This window comes from Neofelis nebulosa, chromosome 9, assembly GCF_028018385.1.
Source record: "Neofelis nebulosa isolate mNeoNeb1 chromosome 9, mNeoNeb1.pri, whole genome shotgun sequence".
NCBI classification, from domain to species: domain Eukaryota; kingdom Metazoa; phylum Chordata; class Mammalia; order Carnivora; family Felidae; genus Neofelis; species Neofelis nebulosa.
Window position 1 is genome coordinate 105,248,550 of NC_080790.1, and position 23,889 is coordinate 105,272,438.

At 38.9% G+C, this 23,889-nt stretch overlaps 1 protein-coding gene across 2 annotated transcripts in view; it reads right to left on the minus strand.

Moving 5' to 3' along the window:
• Positions 1-23,889, minus strand: part of SLX4IP (SLX4 interacting protein) — a 177,984-nt gene that overhangs the window by 9,609 nt on the left and 144,486 nt on the right. For both annotated transcript variants that reach the window (XM_058684881.1, XM_058684879.1), the window contains exons 5-6: positions 13,936-14,013; positions 10,723-10,811 (exon numbers count right to left, since the gene is read on the minus strand). In XM_058684881.1, the coding sequence (XP_058540864.1) occupies positions 10,723-10,811; positions 13,936-14,013 (167 nt within the window). The remainder of the gene's footprint in view (positions 1-10,722; positions 10,812-13,935; positions 14,014-23,889) is intronic.

Consider the following 23,889-nt stretch of genomic DNA (forward strand, 5'->3'; position numbering starts at 1 on the left):
ATCTCTTTTCTTATGGTTATGTACATGAGTTTCCTCTGATGCTATTTTATTCACCCCTAAATGAAAACAATTAATAACTCAACCAGAATATTTTAAAAGCAGGTAACTTGGGGCGCCTGGGTGGCTCAGTCGATTGAGTGTCCGACTTCGGCTCAGGTCATGATCTCACAGCTCGTGAGTTCGAGCTCCGTGGTGGGCTCTGTGTTGACAGCTCAGAGCCTGGAGCCTGCTTAGGATTCTGTGTCTCCGTCTCTTTCTGCCCCTTCACTGCTCATGCTCTCTCTCTCTCAAAAAATAAGCAAACATTAAAAAAAAATTTTTTTAAGCAGGTAACTCATAATAAAATATTAGAATACACCCAGTCTTAAAGGGCGTCTGGGTGGCTCAGTGGGTTGGGTGTCCGACGTTGGCTCATGTCATGATCTCATGGTCCTTCTGTGGGTTTGAGCCCTGCAATGGGCTCTGTGCTGACAGCTCAGAGCCTGGAACCTGTTTTGGATTCTGTATCCCCCTCTCTCTCTGTCCTTCCCCTGCTCACACTGTCTCTCTCTCAAAAATAAATAAGCATTTAAAAAAAAAATTAAAAAAGAATACACAGTCTTAGGTCACATTCAAAATGTTACTGTGTCTGAATTCTTCATGATCACATATACCCAGAGTTGATCAAAACAGGTTAGCCCTCCTGGGATGAGGCAGGGAGCACAGCGAGCAGGGATGGAAGCCAATGTCTGGCATTCATTGGTTGCTTGTCCCAGGGCCCATCTCTCAACTCCCCGATGGTGGGTTTCTCATCTGTCCTTCAGGACTGTTTGGGAAATTTAAGTGCAATAAGGTGTGTGAAGCACACTTTAGAAAGTGGGAAGTTCTAAGCACATTTTCTTGACATTCCTGTAAAAGAAAACCTGGTACCTACAGAGAACATAAATAGATTTTGAGAAGGCAAGGATGCTTTGCATTTTTAAAGAACTTACACGATTAAAGTCCTTTCCCCTACATCTACTGAGTTATTTGGCAGGCAGGTATCGTCCCTATTTGACAGACAAGAAGAATAAGACCCAAGAGACTACGTGTCTAAGCCCACACATTTAGCTAGGGGCAGAAGTGTGTCGAGAAGGCTTGGCCCTCTGTGCAGTGCTCTTTCCACTGTGCCCAGTGGTTCCTCTGCCATCACAGTCAAAGATGGGAGTTGTAGAAAGAGTACAGGATGCTAAGTCGGAAGTCCTTGGGTCTAACCCCCTCTCAGTTTCTTCTCTGAAGTAAGATCTGGACAAGCTACCTCCCTGAACATCAGCTTCCTTGTCTAGAAAAGAGGAATGATAATAATATCTCTACAGTGGACACTCATTCATTTTCTGGAAACAATATTCAGATTTTGTCTCTAGTCTCCGTCCAATGTCCATGCATTTTCAGGAGGCCCTGTCTCCACACCAGGCTCCAGAGGTGGGCCTGTGATCCTATCCAGGCCACGCAAAGTACTGGATTCATGAACCTCAAAGACATACATGAGCTGAAGGAGCCCTGGGAAGAACCCTGCTCTCTATTCCCATGGACCTGCAGGTACCAGAGCCAACCACCACATACTGGCTAAGAATGAAGCCAACACTGTGGAAGACAGAGCCAGAAGATGGGAGAAACAGTCCTGATGATATTCTTTGTGCCTCTGATCAGCAAGCCATACCTGAAGTCTGGACTTTTCAGGCACATGAGCCAAAAACCTTCCTTTTTTTGCTAAGCCATTTCGAGTTGGCCTTCCTGTCACTTGAAAACTAAAAGGTTCAAGACTGATACAATCTCTTCTCAGGTTTGTTACATTGAATAAGTTATTGTATGTGACAGCTCTCTGCAAACAATAAGTCTTTCCCAAACAATAAAAGCGGTGTGAAAGTAATATATTGTCAACTTATTTGGGAGGCAAATAAAACATTACAGTATAAACCTAGGCCACTTTCAATTCTTCAAGGCTTTTTTGTAAGGCAAAAAGAAAAGTTATGCCTTTTTTTTTTAAGATTTTATTTTTTTAAAGTAATCTCTACATCCAACATGGGGCTTGAACTCACAACCCCGAGATCAAGAGTTGCACGTTCCACTGACTGAGCCAATCAGGTGCCCCAAGAAAAGTTATTCTTAAACTTTAGTGCGATGTCCAACCATTTTTAGGAGCATAAGCATTCTGAAATGTGACATGCCAGGGAAGGTTGAGTCACTTGCAGAAAAGCAGCCCAGCACAGCATGAATTCTGACAGCGACCACAATCTTAGACCACGATGCACCATGACCATACAGAAGCCACACATCTTAAAATGAGGAAGAGGTCTCTCTTTCCCAAATTTCACTTCTAATATTTTCTTAAATTATTTGGTAATTAATCAGATATGGAAGTAAAAAGGGTAAAACAGGTGGAGAGAGTAGTAGCGAACAATTAAAAGAATGTAGAGAGACATATATATACATATTGACTCAAAGGAACTCAGGCTAAGAGGTCAAATGGAAGGGGTATCTCATGAATTCCACTGTGAAGTCACGTCGTTTTCTCTGAAGATGCTAAGGATGGAAGGCGCCTGTATTGAGACACCACTGGCAAAGCACTCAATATAGGGACCGGCACAAGTGAGTCCTCGTGAGATGCCCAAGATGCAGACATGACCTTCCCCATTTCAGAGATGAGGAAACTGATGCCTTATGAGGCTAAGTCATCTGTCCAATTCCTACAGTGAGGGACAAGTGTTTCGCTTCATTCTGTTTCTCTGCACCCAAGTCCCTCTTCTGAGCCCTCCACTTCTCTGCCTTCCTGGGAAAGGACAGGTCTCTAAGGAAGAGTGGAGACGTGGGCTTGCTGCAGCCACTGCCGCCTGAGTCAGCAGCAAACACTCTAGTTTTGTTTTGTTTTTAAATAAAAATTTTGAAGTTTTCTTTGATTCTGAATTGATGACTATGAAACTGTCTTGTGTAGATCTAGGGAAGTACCAATAAATAGTTGCAAAGAATGTTAACCTGAAAATGAAATCAGTGAAAAAAATCAAGGAAGTTCCTTTGCAGGAAGTACACATTTCATAGGGATTTTCCAGTTTACATCCACCTAACCCTCGCGAACCTAAAAATAAATCCTGAACCCCCCGCTAGGCCCCACTGTTGAGTCTCTGGTGCCTTATAAGCATAATGAAACTTGGAGACTTTAAAGAATTTGTAGGTTTGGGACCTGTGCTTCTTCATGATGGAGGGGGGTGGGGTGGGGATCATTGACCACTCTGAGAAATGAATGAAAGCTATTTAACTTTGACTAGAAAAACATTAAAACACACACACACACACAACTTTTTTTTTTAATTTCAGGGAATTCATGAATCACAGGTTAATAGTGTCCAGTGTAAAAGCAGAAGGGAAATATCTGTGAAAAATGGAAACTTAATGGGAACTACCTCAGGCAGAGATACCCCACCTTTGGGGGTCTCCTAATTCAAAAATACCTCCTCACACAGAGATCTGTGGTTGAAAAATGCCAACACCTGGCAGGAAGGTTGCTAGCCCTTTATTCAGGGTGATGATTGTCTTCCCTAACTAACATCTCCCATGGGTGAGTGTGTGGGGCTGGAGAGGATGGGTAAGGAGGGAGGTGGGTAAGTGTGTATTCAGCCATGTAGGTGGCAGGGCTGGCCAGAAGACAGCCCACAGTAGCCCTGGTGGCCAGTGGGAAAGAGGCAGAAGAGCCAGAGAGAAGCCATCACAGATGACTGCCTTATTTCAAACTTCTGCTCAGAGTTGGCCCTCTGCCCAGGGACGTACAAGGAAGAGCTCTTCCCATTGCTCTTGAACAGACAGCAAGACCCCCTTTCCAAGACTCCCATCTCATGACAGTAACAGCTTCTGTGAACGAGTCTGGGAACCTCACCCCATTTATGACATGGGTTCCTTGGGAAAATGTGTACTGAATTCTAAATCATCTGCTAACTAAATGAACTTTCTAAACACAATCCACTTGCACATCAAACTCTGTGTGATCACTGTGGGTGTTCAGATGAACATGTGAGCTTTTTGGAATTTGGGCCTGAGAAGTCTGTGGACTCCCAATTCCTGTGTACCTCGGAGAAGTGAGTGGGTCCTTCCTCTAAAGCTGTATCTCCTTGTGAGTCTACTGGCAGCTACTGGAAATGAAAGGTGTTCTAGCTGGTGGTCCCCACCCCTCCTCCTAATCTGGATGTTGGTTCACAGAGCTCCTACCGAAGGTCACTGGTTTACACTCTTATTGTACCCCTCTTTCATCACTAACTTGCTGGCTAAATGAGGGTTTATAACTTAACTTTTCGGTACTTGTTTTTATAGCTGCAAAATGAAGCTGGCCTGTCAAGTGGAGACAAATAAAAAATGAGAGTGCTAAGCTTCTTGGCAAAATACTACGTGCAGATGGATATTACCATTTCTAGCAGGCAGGGTAAGATATATAACAATCTACTAATCTGGTGTTAATGACATTTACATTAACTACTTTTCGGGGAAGAATGGAAATGATAATATAATTAATACTGCATAAGTACTTTCTAGTTGAGAAGACATTTTTATATTCATTATCTCACTTGATCCTTAGTAAAACTTGGGAAGGCTTGTATAGTAGGCATCACTTTTACCTCTGCTCAAGAAGTCAGGAGCCCAACACTCTGAGAGGCCAAATGATTTGTCCAAGGTCATCCAGGGAGTGAGGAGAGAGGCAGTGGCCAAAGCTAGGCCTTTTAATTTCAAGTGTGATCTCTTTTCTACTTGTTTCATTCCCTGGGTCTGTGCACAGGAAAGGTACTTTGTGGGGAACAAGCACAAAGGATGAGAGGGCTGAGAGACATCCTATCATAACTTATTCTATCCAGCTAGTCTAACTTAGATATGTCCTACTCCAGCTCATCTGGCCTATCTTATTCTAATTCAGCAGAGGGCAGTTTCCTTAGGGGTGCTGGAGACAGGGGTGAATGAACCATCTCATTCACAAAAACTGGTGGTTAATCATTGGAAAGAATTTTATTATTAGCAAAGGACGATAAAACCTCAGCTTACTGTAACATATAATAAGCAAAGGATAATCTTAAAAAAAAATGATTTGACTGGAGAAAAATTTATTATTGTGTCACAGTCGAGAAAAACTATTCTAGATAGACCAAGCCAATAGAATAACTCATCCCCACCACCAGCATTTTCACTCAGACATTCCATATAAGGGTGGGCATGTAAGGGCTTCTGTATAGTTTCTGTCTCAATCCAAGCAAAGGGGCCCGTCTGTAGGCCCTGTTGAGGGTGTGGCCCAATATGTTCCTCAACTATCTGTAGATCATGGCCACAGGTGACTGGAAAAGGGGAGGGCAGAAGGCAAGATGAAGGGCATTGGAGAAGTCCTGCTGCTATAGGTCAAAAGGAGAGCCTGGTCCCTGGAGAAGCCTCCTTCTTTTGTGCAACCCCAAAGTGAGGCCCCATTAGTAGAGGCCGACTAAGCATGTTCATCCCTTAAACCTAAAAACCCCAATTATCACAATACTGATCTATATACACAATAAAAACTACCTCACATCACAAATTAAAACAAATCACATAAAAATACAAGGAAATATAAGTAAATGTCTGCCCAACTTTGAAAACCATAACAGCAAGATCACAAAGGCAGAAATTGTTATGGAAACCATAAAATTGAGGACATAGACACCTACCACATAACAGTGTCATATAATTAAAAGGTAAATGATAAACTCACTAAAAGTTACTTTTCTTACTACTTAAGGAATTTTTATATAGTTGGGAGTCTGTGAAATACAAAAATACCAATAGAAAAATGGACACAAACACACAATTCACAAATGAATGGGTCTCAGCTAAAATAAGTACATAGTGACCTCAGTTATCAAGTATCAAGTATGGAGGGATACAGACTAGGTCATTAACAGAGGCTGTCTTTAGGTTGGGAGTTGTGGATAATATTTACTTTCTTTGTTTATATTTGGATTCTAGGGTTTTCATACAATGAACATGGACAATTTTGGTAAGCAGTTATTAAGTAAAAAACTAAGTTCAGAACACTGTGGGAAATGTGAAATATGGAAACAACCTCTTCCCCCTCAAGGAACTTTTCCTAGTGCTACAGGAATGTCTGGTTAATGGCTTCTAAGTAATTTACCACTAGCATTGTTCAGGAAATACAATAAGATGAGAAGAATGGATTCTTAAAAAGCTTATGACACATCATGAAAAAACTAGAAAAAACACCCACTACTTATTTAATTTTTTGATACAAAAGGAGGGTTCTTTTCTCAAATGATCTGATTTATACTTATGCAAAGTTTCCTTATAAAAACTTAATTCTGCCAATAAGGGCATAAAGTTAATGCATAGTCAAATTTGTTAAGTATTTTATTTCTTCTGAAAACATAAGGCCTAAAATGTTTCATTATATATTCTTTTATCTTTCCTAAGATAAAATATAACTCTCCCCCCATTTTTTTTTATCACAGCTTTTAAATCTACAAGTGAAGTTCTCTTTTGTGCAAAATTACGGTTTTTCTTTAGCTGTATTTTCATCTGCTTCCTCTGACAGAAATTCAGTGTGAGAAAGGATTTCTGAGATAATTTGATATCCTCCCCCCTTGACAGAGATGAGGGCTAAGGCCCACAGAGGTTCAATTAGGACAGTCAAGCTAAAAATAACCCAGGCTAGCATAGTTTATTACTTCTTTAGACTCGTTCTCATTTCAATTTTATACTCATAAACTAGAAGAGTTCTTTAACATTAAACAGTAGTTTGACTTAAGTGTTCAATTTAGTACGTAAATAGTGTCTCCCGTCAGGACACGCCAGGGATCCTTCCACCCAGCTGATGCTATAGCGAGGGCCTAGCGTGTGTGACTGGGTATGACTGCTGAACCTTGATGGCTTTTGTCACAGCTCAGCCACAACCCCAGTGAAGCATGAGGCACAGAACTCCAATATCTTGATTATATATACACTCAAGGGCAGCACTGGTATACTAAATGCCATCGTTAATTTCCAAAAGAATCACAGACTTATAGCTTAGGTTTAAGAGTAAGAAAGTAACTCAGAATTTTGGACATTCTTCTGAATAGCAGAGGATCCATTACAGTGCAGAAGGGATACATCTTTAGGTCACCAGGATAACCCTCAGTGCCCCCTATCTGGCAGACTAGAAGCTCCTTGAAGGCAGACTACAAACTCTACTTTCTTAGTTTTTCTTTGTTTCCCTAGTGCCTAGCAGATTTCCTGGCATGGAGCCAGCACTTAGCGAATTATGTTAAAGTGAGGTGGTAAGAACAGATGGGAAAGATCTCCAGAGAGTGAGTGTGCCTGTAACCAATGCTCTATGAGATAATAGCTTTGTGCTGACCCTGAAATGTCCCAGATACATACAGAGTTCTACTTACACAATAAAGTCATTATTTTCTAAAGTAATTATTTTGGTGATTATTGGCTATTTTCTCTAATAAAGAAATAGAAAAAATAATGAATAATTTTTAATTTCCCCAAGCCCCAGAGCTTTACATTTGAGGAAAAGGAAAAACAAACAAACAGCCTCTACACAGGGACCTGGGTTTGTAAATATGAAAGAAAATATTGTTGAAATGGGATATAACTGAGTGCAACCAAAATTTACTTTATGTTTTTCATATTGCTAGGAAAATGAAACAAAACAAAACAAAACAAAAGGTAAAAACTCTCAGAATAACTTCCCAGCTCCATTCTTAGCAATAGGCCAAAAACTGAGGCTACAAGGACCTCGAGATTTCTTATGAGAAACTGTAGTAAGAAAAATACAGTGACTCATCCCATAATAATGCCCCTTCTTCCCAAAGTACACATCACAATTCCCACATCCCTGGCATGTGGGCACTTGGTGCAGAACTATTGCAACATGGAGCATCTCGCTGCACCAGTGCCCCTTGGTGGGCGAGAGAGATGCTGATATTAGGGTAACAGACCTCCCTGGTGCTGGGGGAAGGCTATTAGCAGGTGACATGGTTGCACTCGTTCTGCCTCCCAAAGGAGAGGGCTTACTCCCCTTGTACTGCTTGATCTGGATCAGCAGTTCTTTTGTGTAGCCACCTTTAAGAACTGGGGAGCTGGGTACAGCTTCTGTACAGGATCAAAGAATCCCCTGGCAGAGCAGTTCTGAATAGGCACCCCCAGGATCACCTAACCAACAGTCATTCAGACACTGAGGAACCAAAACGGGGGGGGGGGGGGGGGTGGAGATGAAAGAAAAGGAATCTACTACTCACGGCACGAGCAAGGTTCCCAGGCTGTTGCTCAGGTACTGGCTCACTCCCCCATCACTTCTGGGGCCATAGAGAACTAAGTTCAGTGAACAGTTAGAGGAAAATAACTGCTGTTTCTTGACAAAAACGTATCTCCAATACAGTATTTAGGAAGCCAATTTCCCAGGCCTTCCCAGTCAAATAGTCCTGGAGAATAATTACCAAGAGAAATGAGACGGATCCTGCCCTTTGGCGAATATCAGTGTAAACTGATAAAGAATCCAAAGCTTTCTGGAAGTTCAAGGAATATTCACAGAGGAGCCAGATATCACTGGCTTTGGGCATTTGAAGTATATATCAAGGACTACGCACGCCTTCTCTCAGACAGAAGGCAATTCTGGGAAGGAAGGATGGTTTATTGACCCTCAAATGGCTGAGACAGGTGGGCTCCTCAGAGATCAAACATGAATGAGGCTAAAGCTCCAAGGCACATGTGGTGGAGGGACCAAGTTGTCAGCTCGATGGGCAGTGTGCAGGAGGGTCCTTCTCCAGGCCTGGATATTTTACTGTTTCTGGGGGCGACAAGCTTGAGGAAGTGGTGGACGAGAGGCCTGTTAGGAGGGAAGGTGCAGGTGAGCTGGCCAGCCAGAAGGGAAGCACAGAGCCTATGTCCAGGGAGGGAGCTGTGTAGTGCTGCTGAGCGTTAGCAGACTCCCACTTGTGTGGCTGGGACAGCGTGTATGTGAAGGCACAGAGGTGGGGAAAAGAGCAGCTGAAGAGACAGAGACTGACCACATCTAAAGAGAGTCACTGAAAACAATGAATGATCCTCATGATATAAATGTACTTTTCTTTATAAGCCGTTTTGGTTAACTCTGATAGTGTTATCACTAAACGTCAGAACATTCTGAAGAGAAGAAAATTGAACTGGCTTGTGTAAAAGGCTCAGACTAGACTAGTCAACTTTTCAGAATGAAAATGCTTAACTTTTAGGAAGTCCTCCAGATTATAGGATTTATTTGACAGCAGCTATAGCAAAATCAGGATCTGTATAAATACCGGTGCCCCAAAGGAGGATAACATTTCATTTGTATTGAGATGTTTTAATTCACCCTTAATAATTTAAGATATTACGTATTAATATTACATATCATATAAGATCTAATTTCTTCTTTTTTCCATCTGAAGCAATAACACTTCCTGGTACAGTTAATTGTTGTTTTCTTAAACCAAAGATCAATTTCTTCACTGCTCTGAGAATCAGTTAAGTTATATTATATTAATTTGCCAACAGCATTACTATTTTTGTATTTATTAACTTACTGAGATAACTCTAACATCCTGGAAAAACCTCAAAGAATACACTTTTAATACTCTTCAACAAATTTGCTTCATTTATGTCATTTAATTGACAGATGAAGAAATAAGGGTCCCACTGGTTTTTCCAAAAGGCTCATCTCCAAATAAAAGCATTTCTGCTCTTTACTTTTCCTAGGTCTCTAATTCACCCTTCTAGTCTCCATCTGTTTATTTCAGATGAGGTAAGAAGCTGGTTTTAGACCATGTGGGCCAAATGTCACATTTCATATGGATTAAAAAATAATAAACATAAGGGGTAATCTAATATTCCCATAAATTATTTTAGAAGCATCATAATCCTGTCACACTTCATGTCCAGGTTTCATGTCTCCTAGTTGTTTTCTTCTTTGTTAAAGTTCAAGTGATATATCCAAAAATATGAAAAAAAAGTTTGCACCGAGGTAAGTTCAGAGAGAATGGACTGTGGCTGCAATGACACACACTCACACACACCCTCCAAGGAGACTCTCTCAAAGGCATATGTTAAGTTTACAAGGCACAGCTATAAGTTACAACATGAAGGGGGAGTTTTCTGTATCTATTTATCTGAAGAGAGAACTCCAATGAAACACAAACGAAACAGGCAGGACCTGATGGAGCTTGAGACTTAGCCTGAGAAAGGAGAGAGAAAACAAACCCTATCGGCAAAGAAACAACACACTGGGGAAAAGTATGATTCTCATGAAAATGTCAGTGATTCACCATGGAATAAAATTCAAAGCCGCTGACCCCAATGAAAGCTTCCAGTGGAAACATGTGGATTTTCCTTCATTTCATTTAAAGACCTTGCTTTATCTCATTTGAACATTATCATAAGCACCATCCCAGATTTTGTGATATGTTCCTTTCTCATTAAAACTGATACAAAAAAAATGATATTAAAAGATATGGCTGATAAACTGAATTTTCAAGGGGACTTCAGGAAGAATAAAAAAAAAAAAAACCAAAACAAAATAAACAAAACACATCAGTTAATATTATCATGCAAAAAGAGGTAGGACATTTTTGGTCCCTTAAAACATTCATTGGGTGCTCAATGAATGGCCCAAGGATAACAGAAGACAATATTTTTTTCTATTTTTACAGTAAGTTTTAAGCAAATTTATTTATAGAATTTTTTTGTACATACCAGTTCTTCATTCTGACTTGCCATAAGATCACTACTGAATGAAAGTTGACTTACACAGACCACAAATCTGTCAGGAAATACACGGAGCTCTGCACAAAATGAACAAAATCAAGTTACTAAAGGCATCAAAAATCTCTGAACACAGAAATGCTTGTTCTCAGATTTTTAAGTTACAGCTAAAATATGTATATACATAAGACACATGTCTTCTCTCCTCGTCTCCTTTCAGTATTTGCCATCAGGAGGGCAGGGCAAGCACAGAGCTCTAGGGAGCAGCCAGGAGGTTGCAGATAGGTCCGCCTGAGCCCCTGGACCATTAGATTATATCCCATGAAACCCCCAGGCAGGGAAGGGCCCTTGCAGCCTTCCCTCTGTGACAGTTTTCTGTTTTCTGACCAGAACTCACATTTGGGAAATAGGATCAACGTTTCCTAACGAGTGTGCAGAATTATACAGAAAGAGGAAGACTATGGGATAAAATCTGAAAACATGACTCATCAATGTTCTCACTAATTAGTTTACTTATCATCTCTTTAGTCAACTGGTCTTAGATGGGTCCGCTACACTGGAGGGCAAATGCCCAATCTGAATCAGGCAATGAATGGAGAAGTGTCATTAATATGAATAATAATAAGGAAATAGTAAAATATGCAAGAGCAAAGATGATATAATTACACCTCAGTCACATTATTATTACAACTTCTTTTATTTTATTTTTTTCTAACATTTATTTGTTTTTGAGAGAGAGAGAGACAGTGCAAGGAAGAGAGGGAGTCACAGAATCTGAAGCAGGCTCGAGGCTCTGAGCTGTCAGCACAGAGCCCTACGCAGGGCAGAACTCACAAATTGTGAGATCATGACCTGAGCCGAAGTCGGTCACCCAACTGACTGAGTCACCCGGGTGCCCCTATTATTACAACTTCTTAAAGCAAGAAGTGCTGGGTTGGGGGGAGGGCTGCAGGAATCTCAGAGCTGGACACCCCAACATTCAATGAAATAAGAATATAAGATGGTAAATGGCATCTGTATCTCTCCTCCTCTCATCTGTCTGTCCATCCATTCATGAATTCACTTATGTATGCAGCCTCCACCTATATCTGGAGTGGTGTTTAGCTGATGCTAATAGCATATATTCTGGGTGGGAGGTAAGGATCTTCTCCTTTCTTTATACTTGGTTGTATTGCTTTCATATTTTTCATAATACTTATATATCATATTTATAACACAAAGACATTTTTCTAAAAGAGAAAACTTCCCTCTTAGATATGACCAACATTTTTAAAGAGGGATATTATGAATCAAATAAGTGAAGCTTTTCACATACTTTGCTCATTTCCAACAATGAATGACAACGTGAGGGACTGACTGATAGAAGCCAAGCATGAAGGTAGTGGTTACATATACACACAACTTAAACACAGTTAACACCACACCACCTGACTAGGTTAAATTACACCAAAGGCCTAATGAGTTGATGTTTTAGTAATAGCCATCTCCTTACCTCTCCCCTGGACCACTGCTGTCTCCTTGGTGATCACTCTTCCCTATTCTAATTCATCCTACTCAGTGCAAGCAGGTTAACAGTTCTAAAAAAATATTTCCACTTATCCTGCTCAAAACCCCATTGTGGATCCTCAGTACCCATCACATGATGTGCAAACTTCAAAGCCCTCCATGAGTGGGGTCTAACCTGTCCTTCTGGTCTCACTCCCACTAGTCCTCCTCATGTAGCAATCTCCATTTCAGAGGGCCTGAGTGTGTTGAAACTTCGACCCCTCTTAGATGTTCTATCTCGTAAGAGACTAGGGATAGATTTAAAAACAAACAAACAAAAATAATAATAAATAAAGTCATTAATATTTATTCATTAATTCTTAAAATTTCTTATTGAAGTAAGTGGTAAGTAGTCTGCTTCCCACTTTCTGGAAGGGGGAACTAAGCCCGCCAGCCAAAAATCATGACATTGAAATACTAGCGGATCAGAATTTAAATTAAAAATGATCAGTTCCGGGGTGCCTGGGTGGCTCAATCGGTTAAGCATCCGACTTCGGCTCAGGTCATGATCTCGCGATTTATGAGTTCGAGCCCTGCGTCGGGCTCTGTGCTGACAGCTCAGAGCCTGGAGCCTGCTTTGGATTCTGTGTCTCCTCCTCTATCTGCCCCTCCCACGCTCATGCTCTGTCTCTCTCTGTCTCTCGATAATAAATGTTTAAAAAAAAATTTTTTTTAAATAAAAATGATCAGTTCTATTCAATAATTTCTCTGTTTTGTCCTTCCATTTCTTCCTCTGAAAAGTAACAATACTAGAATGATGCATTTTGAACATTTTGGAGCCAGGTATTATATAAACAGAAAGCAACCTCTGTACACTTCTTCTTTGCTTAAGTCATAACTGAAACTTTTATCATTTTAATATTTAAATAAAGATTTAGGCAATAGCGATCTTTACCATACAGATAGCCTTCATTTTAACAGACAGATACCAGGTTAAGTGCTTATTTTACTAAGAGAATTGAACAAAGTGGAAAGCCCCAGTAAGAGAGTAATATATTTGAGTGACACTTAAAGTTTAAAAAGTGTAGATAATTGTGAAGATTCCAAGAGCAAACCTCCATACAGTTTATTTTCAAAGTCCTTGTTTCATATCTTATATATTAAAGTCATCCAAGGAAGTTCAGTTAGAGTTTCTTTCCAATGTTCAGATCAGCTTGGAGAATTGTCATTAGCATCTGACTTTATTGTTGTTGGCTGGACGTGTTTGACATCATTTCCTCAGCAGACATCTTGACTTGGGGGAAAGGAGGGGGGAAGCTGGCCTTGTCACACACCTAAGAAAGGCTCTGACAGCTCTGGGCTGGGAAAGCATTTTCTCGTGTACACACTTGCTCTGTATCCCAGGGACTTGGTGTGCATAAAGATGAAGTGATTCATGGTGTAACTGCCTGTCAAATCATTCTGGAAGCTCAATGAAAGTGCTGAGATGCAGCAGGAAAGTAAAGCCTGATGTGGCCCAGCTCACAGTTCTCAGACAGGCAGTAAAACAGTGAAAATTGAAAAAAAAAATCACAAATGTTTAGAAATACTCTCAATCAGTATTTCAATTTTACAAAGGCAACGAAGAAAGTTGTAATATTCATTCCTTAATTTTCATTCCTTCTCTAGGACAAGCTAATAGTACAAAATGCTTGACAATCCAAGATATCAGCTTCTTACCAGTATTCTGTGAACTTCTGAAACAGTGGAGGCGTATCCCTCTCTTGAGGAAATAGGCTGTGATTTGAAAGCCATAACCTATAAGGTAAAAGAGGATATCATTAGATTACAAGTTTGTTTGCCACTAAATCCCACAGCCCTCCCTAGTGCCTACCATGTAGTATGTGTTCAATAATTATTTAACAAATGAAAGATTAAAAAGAATCAATAGAGGGATTCACATGAGAGAAAGGGGTAAATATTACACTATGAGCTCTTCTGGGAGGACTGGCCAGAGCACCTGGTTGGGATTGTCTCCAGTGCCTTAAGTGGCTCAGTTACTTTATCTGTTACAATGAATTCAACCAAGAATTCTCTACCCAGCAAGATTATCAGTCCAAACTGTAGGAGAGATTAAGAGCTTTCCAGAAAAGCAAAAGCTAAAAGAATTCATCACCCCTTAACCGGCCGTACAAGAAATGCTAACAGGCCTTCTTTAAGCCCAAGAGAAATGGAACTATTAACTATAACAAAAAAAAAACATATATTAAAGTAAAAATCTCACTGGAAAAGTAAAATATATAACACAGGTAGTGGAGCGAGCACTTACAAAGCAAGCATGAAGGTTAAAAGACAAAGGTAGTAAATTTCCCTCAAATTACAATAATTAGTTACAGGCAGCAGAAAATGTAAAGATGTAAAATGTGTCATCAAAAATATAAAACATGGGAAAGGAGTAATACGGTAAAGTTTTGGAACGTATTTAAAATTAAGTTGCTATCAACTTAAAACAGACTGCTATTTACATATGATATTTTATGTGAACCTTGTGGTAACCATGAGGAAAAAATACATAATAAATACAAAAAGAAAATGAGAAAAGAATCTAAAGATAACACTAAAGAAAGCCATCAAACCAAAAAAGAAGAGAGAAAGAGAAGAAAGGAATAGAGAGGAACTACAAAAACAACAAGAAAATAATTAACAAAATGGCAATAAGCATATACTTATCAATAATTACTTTAAATGTAAATGGTCTAAAATCACCAGTCAAAAGATACAGAGTGCTAAATGGATAACAAACAAACAAACAATCAAAAAACAACAAGAAGACCCATCTATATGCGCCTACAAGATATTCACTTCAGAAGTAAGAACACAGACTGAAAGTGAGGGATGGAAAAAGGTATTCCAGGCAAATGGAAATGAAAAGAATGCTGGAGTAGGTATACTCAGATAAAACAACATAAACTTTAAAACAGACTGTAATAAAAAACAAAAGAAGGCATTACATAAAGATGTCAATCCAATAAGAAAATGTAACATTTATAAATATATATGCACCATATAAAGCAAACACTAACAGACCTAAAGGGAGAAATTGAAACCAATACAGTAATACCAGGAGACTTTAATACCCCACTTTCATCAATGGATAGATCATCCAGACAACATCAACAAAAAATTAAAACAGAAACATCAGCTTTAAATAACACGTTAGACCAGACAGACTTAATAGATATATACACTCTATCCAAAAGAATACACATTCTTCTCAAGCGATCATGGAACATACTCCAGGACAGATCACAAGTTGGGCCACAAAACAAATCTCAATAATTTCAAGAAAACTGAAATCATATCAAGCATCTCTTCCAACCACAATGGTATAAAACTAGAAATTCATTAGAAGAAATAAGAAAAAATATAAAAATATTAAACAACAAATAATTAAACAACCAATGGGTTATTGAAGGAACCAAAGGGGAAATTAAAAAATAATCTACAACCAGTGAAAATAAAAACAGGACATACCAAAATACATAGGATGCAGCAAACGCAGTTCCATGAGGGAAATTCATACCTCAAGAAATAAACAAACAATTCAAATAAACAATCTAGCTCTGCAACTAAAGAATTAGGAAAGAAGAACAAGCAAGACCCTAAATTTACAGAAGAAAGGAAATAATGATGACTAGAAGAGAAATAGACACTAAAAAGACAATAGAAAAAAATCAATGAAGAAAGAGCTAGTTCTTTGAAAAGATAAATGATACCGAAAAATCTTAGCTAGACTTGCCAAGAAAAAAGACAGAAGAGAACTCAAATAAAATCAGAGATGTTACAACCAATACCGCAGAAATACAAAGGGTTGTAAGAAACTGCTATGAAAAATTATATGCCAAAAAACTGTACAACCTTGAAGAAATGAATAAATTCCTAGAAACCTACAATCTCCCAAGATTGCATAATGAAGAAATAGAAAATCTAAATACACCAATTACTAGTAAGGAGATTGAAAGCGTACTGAAAAACCTCCCAACAACAAAAGTCCAGGACCAGATGGCTTCACTGGAGAATTCTACTAAACATTCAAAGAAAATTTAACACCTATCCTTTTCAACTCTTTCAAAAACTGAAGGAGGGAAAGCTTCCAAACATATTTTACAAGGTGAGCATTACCCTCATACCAAAACCAGAGCAAGGGCTCCACAAAAAAAGAAAATTAAAAACAATATCCTTGGGGTGCCAAAGGTGGCTCAGGCAGTTGAGCATCCAACTCTTGATTTTGGTTCAGGTCAAGATCCCAGGGTTGTGGGATGGAGCCCCGCATTGGGTTCTGCACCAAGCAAAGATCCTGCTTGGGATTCTCTCTCTCTCTCCCTCTGCCCCTCTCCCCTAAGGCATGCACATTGTCTAACAAAACCCTCAATATCCTTGATGAACATAGATCCCCAAATCCACAACAAATATTAGCAAAACAAATCCAACAATACATTAAAAGAATCATACACCATGATCAAGTGAGATTTATTCCAGTGATGCCAGGATGGTCCAACATCTGCAAATCAATCAACACTGAACATCACATTAACAAAATTAAAGATAAAATCACATAATCATCTCAATAGATGTGGGGAAAAAGAATATCTGACAAAATGCAAGACCCATCTAGGATAAAAACTCTCAATAAGTGGGTATGGAGGAAATATACCTCAGTGTAATCAAAACCACATATGACAATCCTATAGCTAACATCACACTTAATGGTGAAAAGCTGAAAGCTCTAACATCAGAACCAAGACAAGGATGCCCACCCTCACCACTTTTATTCAACACAGTCTCAGAAGTCCTAGCCATAGCAATTAGGGAAGAAAAATAAATAAAAGGCATCCAAACCAGAAAAGAGGTAAAACTGTCTCTATTTGTACATGACATGATACTATATATAGAAAACTCTAAAGAATTCACCAAAAAAACTTGTTAGAACCAATGAATTCATTCAAGTTGCAGGACACAAAATCAATATACAAAAATCTGTGGTATTTCTATACATAACTAACAAAACATTAGAAAAAGAAATTTAGAAAACAATCCCATTTACAACCGCATCAGAAAAAGAGTAAAATACTTAGTAATAAATTTAACTAAGGAGATGAAAGACTTGAACACTGATAACTATAAGACACTGACAAAAAAAATTGAAGAAGATAAAAATAAATGGAAAAATATTCTGTGTTCATGGATTGGAATTAATATGGTGAATATGTCTATACTACCCAACATAATCTATAGATTAATGGCAACACCTATCAAAATTCCAGTGGCATACTTCACAGAACTAGAATAAACAATTCTAAAATTTGTATGGAACCAAAAAAGATGCCAAATAGCCAAAGTAATCTTGAGAAAGAAGAAAAAAGCTGGAGGTATCACACTTTCTGATTTCAAACTATACTACAAAGCTGTAGTAAATCAAAACACTATGGTATCGGTACAAAAACAGACACACAGACCAATGAAACAGAATAGAGAGCCCAGAAATAAACCCACACATATATGGACAGTTAGTTTATGACAAACAAACCAAGGACATACAATAGAGAAAGGATGGTCTCTTCAGTAATGATGTTGGAAAAATCGGACAGCCACATGCGAAAGAATAAAACTAGACTGCTATTTTATACCATGCACAAAAATTAACTCAAAATGCATTAAAGACCTGAATGTTAAGACCTGAAACCATAAAATGCCTTGAAGAAAATATAAACTCCTTGACATCAAGGAGTGGATCTGACTACAGACAAGGGAAACAAAAGTGAAAGTACACAAATAGGGCTACATCAAGCTTAAAACCTTCTACCCAACAAAGGAACCGTCAACAAAATGAACAGGCAACCCACTAAATGGAAGCAGATTTTTGCAAACTATATATCTGATAAGGAGTTAATATCCAAAATACATAAAGAATTCATACAACTTGACAACAACAAATCAACCAACCTGATTTAAAAATGGGCAGAAGATTTGAATCAACATTTCTCCAAAGAAGATATACAGATGACCAACAGGCACATGCAAAGATGCTCAACACCAATTATTAGGAAAATTGCATATTAAAACCACAATAAGAAAACACCTCACATCTGTTAGAATGGCTACTAAAAAACAAACAAATGAACAAAAACAAGAAATTACAAATGTTAGTGAGGATGTGGAGAAAATGGAAACTTTGTGCACTGTTGGTGAGAATGTAAACTGGTGTAGCCACTATGGAAATTATAGTGGCCTCAAAAAATTAAGAACAGAACTACTGTATGACCCCTCAATTCCACTCTGAAATATTTATCCAAAGAATATGAAAACACTAATTCAAAAAGATACATGCACCACTATGTTTACTGCAGCATTACTTACAATAGCCAAGATACGGAAACAGTCTAGGTGCTTATTGACAGATGGATGGATAAAGAGGATGTGGTACATTTATACCATGGACTACTCAAACATAAAAAATAATGAAATCTTGCCATTTACGACAACACAGGTGGACCTTGAAGATATTAGGCTAAATGAAGTAAGGCAGAGAAAGACAAATACTGTATTATTTCACTCATACATGGAGTCTGAAAAACCAAACAAATGAACAAACAAAACAGCAAGAGTAGTGGCTATGGGGCAGAGTGGGGGAGTGAAATGGGTCAAGAGGGTTAATTAGACAGTGACAGATGTTAAACAAGCTTCGTAGTGTATACAGATGTCGAATTATAAAGATGTACACCTGAAACTTACATTTAAAGGGAAGGGGGCATAGTCATGGTGAAATACTACCCTGTCCCTAAAAATGTATAAACTACAACTACAGGCGATATCAGAAAAAAAATCTCAAAAAAAAAAAATGTCAAGTAAAGGAGCCTGGTACAAAGGAGTACATTCCATATGAAAATGGAGACATTACCATTCATCTTATAGGGTAGCAACAGAATTTCACAAAAAGTACCAGCACAATTCCTTCTTCTCTCTCTGCTTTCCTCCCTCCCTCCTCTCTTCCTTCCCTTCCACCCACCTTCAGGTATAAACTACTCTGTTGATGACTTTCTTAAAAACATTAAGTAAAACTGTCCTACCAAAGAGGGTAAGCATCTCCGGGTTGTAAAACAACCTCAGAGACAGTATTATATCCATGAAATTGAAAGGGCCAGGTGTTATAAGAGGTGGTCTCCAGGACCTTCAGATTTTTCAAAGTCCATGGTTATAATTGTTTTTGAAATAACTTTTATTTTTAAAAAATGCAAAGAAATTCCCACTTTTACGTTCAGTATCCTTCTCACACCCCTGTAGAAGATCCAGAACATCAGTGACTGCAGATTTGATGTCTGTCTACACAAGCTACAGCTTTGACAGCACAACTGCTTTAGTCATGGGGATTGTGAAATAAGAGTGACGTCTATGATAGCATAATCTCCAGATTTACAGAGATGAAATATATTTTTTCCTAAAACACTTGAAACAGATTGCATTTTGGTCATGTGCCTTTCTTCTGCTTAAAACGTCAAACAAAATATGTACACCACAGGCATTATTCTGAGTGCTTTAAAACAAATCCTTTATTCCTTAGGTCAGTGAGAGAATAGAAGTGATTTGCACATCTGTTTATCTGTCCTACTGCTGTGGGGGGGCTGGTGGAGACTGTAAGAAAGGATCTATGAATACAGACAGAAAAATTTTACAGTGATCTTGAAAGTAATGATTTATAATGTCAGTCTTCCAAAGGTGTGAATAACAATAAAATGCAGTATGTAAGTCATTCTGCCTTTGCTGGTAACACTTACAGCTCTAGTGATTAAGACTCGGATTTTCAAAAATCTTTTCCCTGTACAAAACATCCAGCAATAGAATGTTATTATCAGGAAGGGGCTAAATCTGAAGTTGACTATGAAAACTACAGCTCCAATTCAGGAAGCATGGTATCTGGAGATACCTTGGGTGATAAAGAAAGCTTACTTGGTCAGTTAAGCAACAGTCTCAATATGACATGTTTCCCTACAGAAAAAGAGAGCAGTATGGGGAGACTGGGTGGCTCAGTTGGTTAAGCGTCCGACTTCGGCTCAAGTCATGATCTCGCGATCTGTGGGTTCGAGCCCCGCATCGGGCTCTGGGCTGACAGCTCAGAACCTGGAACCTGCTTCGAATTCTGTGTCTCCCTCTCTCTCTGCCCCTCCCCCACTTGTGCTCTGTCTCTCTCTGTCTACCAAAAATAAATGTAAAAAAAAATTTAAAAAAAAGAAAAAAAGAAAAAGATAGCAGTATAAGAAAATTCTAAGTGATTTATGACTGAAATTACTAGGAGAACTGAATATCTCCTATCCATCCCACCCCCCAGAATAGGATTATGCTAAAGAGAATCATTCCTAAACTGGGGACTTGTTATGATTTCAATGAATACCCCCCACCATGGAATCGACAAGAGAAATGGCAAACTTAACATGTAAAAAAGATTTTCACCTGCTTAATCCAAATTCCACTGGCCATAGGAAACTTTATTGTTTAAAGAGAACTTGAAGAGAGATTAAACACAAAAGATTCAGTTCTTATGGCAAACTAATTTTGATATATAAACAGAGAAAGTCACTGCCACTGAAATATACTGACTCGAAATGCTTACAGAGATGTATTTCATTTATCCATAGATAGCAGGCAGTGATAAAGACTACATTCTTATCTTTGCTCTTTAATGTAATTAACTTCACAGAGTTCAGCAGGCCACTGAGATTTCGTCCTTATTCAGAGCTAAAGCAAAGTTCCACTATTCTCTACAATCAAACAGCAACTTGGCAAAGAATCCAGGAGGCCCTTTGCTTTTCCCTTCTCCGGGCCTAAACCGCAAGCTTGCTAACACTGGTGTTCTAAATGCACAGAACTGGAGTCAGTAGGAGACTCGGGTTGGGGGACAAAATGGAAATCGTAAAGTGAGAATCTTTTCACTCGAAAACTACCTGACAATGGCATTCTGAGATTCTGAGGCACTTGTAAATCACATTTAAGTATGTCTGTTTTCTTGCCAGCTATTGTGGTCCTCCTAAATCTGAGAAGACTGTCTTTAGACACAGGAAGAGACTGGGACTTAGAAGGAAAATTCTGTTGTGGAATCATCTTTCTACCAGGAGTCTTCAGATATGTGTATTTCTAGACATAATCTATATTTCTGCACTGCTTAATGTCATTTGACATCCAGTACTAACAAGAGTCTACCTTCTCCCCTGGCCTCCAAGCAGCCCCCAAAGTCTCCAGTTTATGCCTCTGGCATTCCAAACGTTGTAAAGAGCTGCTGCTTTATCTTCGTACAGACCTCCCAACCTCCGATGGGGCCCGAAATGATGATCTGTTACCACATTAACATCTTCTGACTCACCTGGTAGTTCATCAAAGAGAATTAAGTCTCTAAGAAAAGGAGGAGGGGTAGGGACTCGGTAATATTAATGAGAGAAAGGGTAGTCCATATTTTAAGGACAAATCAGAGTTCTACTGTTTTATTTCATATTCTGTCTAAATAAACCGCCCCAAAATGCCTTTATTAGAAATTCAGAGACTTCATGAATAGAAAGGGAAAAACAACAACAAAAAAATCAAATACGGGTTGAACAAATTCCACCCTGGCTTAGCAGAGTGGTAGATTAGTTTTAAGTAGTACCGTGTTGTTAGTGAGTAATAGTTTTTAAGGGAGTGCTCGTGTATTTGGGTTGTTCTATTTCATAGTCCCAAGACACTGAGAACAAATATCCAACATGGAGTTTTTACTGTAAAACTATCCAGCTTCACTTGTTTTCCAAGAGACTCATAGCCAAGGTGATGTGAACTTCCCCTATGCTGTCAAGGCAAGTCCATGGTATAGCACATCACAATGAGAAGCCCTCTCCCACAGCTCTTCTGAGACCACGTGGAGCCTGGAAAAATGCCTCCAAGTGGCCTGCTGAGCCATCAGGACTGCAGGACAGGTAAGCACTGCTTCCTAGCTGGCCCCACCCAACACAGCCTGGCTCTCCTCCAGCCAAGCCTTGTCCCAAACAAGGCAACCTCAAAGTAGGAAGGCCTATTTTGTCCCATAATACTTCTCTCCCTGAGATGACCTCTTCATTATCAGTAACATCACTGACAATGATGAAAAATGTCAAACATCCAGAAAAGTAGAAAAACAGTGCCATGATCCCCCAAACCCCACCATCTAAACTCAATAATGGTTAATATTCTGTCATGTTTCAAATACATATTTGGTAAACCATTTCAAAATACATTAGATGTCATGACACTTTACTCCTAAATATGTGAGCACAGACTCACATATAACAAGACATCCTCCTATATCACCAAGATAGTATGATCAAAACTGAGCATAACATTATTGGTCTGTCAAATAACCAGTCCATACTCAAATTTCCCAAACTATCCCCAAAATGTGTATCAATGAACCTCCTCTTGAATTAGAATCCAACCAAAGATCATGCATTGCATTTGGTTATGTCTCTTACATTCCTGTAATCTAGAATAATGTCTCCCTTCCTTTTATTCTTAATTATGACCTTTTAAAGGGATCAGGCTAGTTGTCCTGTAGAGTGACCTCCATTCAGAATTTGCAGTTAAAAAAAATAAGATCTCAGTTGCCTAAATACAAATTTTCAACCTGCATGCTCTTTTACAATGCCAGCCCTTTATTGGTTTTGACAGCTTCCTTTAAGTTCTGCAGGAAAGAGCAGGTTCAAACTAACACTGTAATTATAATTCAAAGTCTGGAACACAGATGACTTGAATATTTAGTCCTAAAGATAATTTCAAAGAAGTGAGATCTTAAATTTATAAACACTTAAATTTTTAGCAAAGGTAAGCAGGTGGGGTAGTGGTCTCATTCTTGTTCTAAGAAAGGGCACTTTGTGACAATCAGATGACTGTGTGCTGACCTGGAAGCAGCTCCACACTATGTACCAGTTCAGACTTGTGACTGTTTCCAGTCTGAGGTCATGAGTCAGCTCTCATTCTCCATCTGAAGACCTGGTGAGATTTAATAAGAGGGTAGGAAGAAAGGGGCTGATAGCTACTGAGTACTGACAATGTCTTCATCCATGCTAGAGTAGACCAGGAACATATACAGCCATTTTAAAAAATGAAGAATATGTGTGTTTTAAAGCTATTTCATTCAGGAAAAAATGAATTATAACTCATTACTTCTGAAACTGTCCATTCAGTAAGTCACATCTGTCCTTATAAGATGGCCAAGGGTAGAGAAATCACAAGTGTGATATCATCACTTAGAACATATACAGGGAGGTTGGGTGTGAGATGGAGACTTTGGAAAAGCCCTTATGGGGCCCTTTGAAACATGTTATAGGCCTAAGTGTGATCTTCACCATTGTTGGTGATGGGTGGGGTTGGGGACAGGGGTTGCTCTGTGGGAACCAAAAAACAAGTCTTACCATAAGTTTAAGAACACACACACACAGGATCCTAGTTTAAGACTACAACTGGGAAACAATTTGGGTGGGTAAGTGGAATATTTGGTCCTGGGCTAAAAATTTCACTTATTACCCAAGATATTTAGAGACTCCAAAAGGATCCCTTGAGATAACATTTCACGTTCTTAAATAAGGACAGTACTGGACGCTGAGTCACAATAAAGCTATGTCTATTTGAGGCCAAAACAAA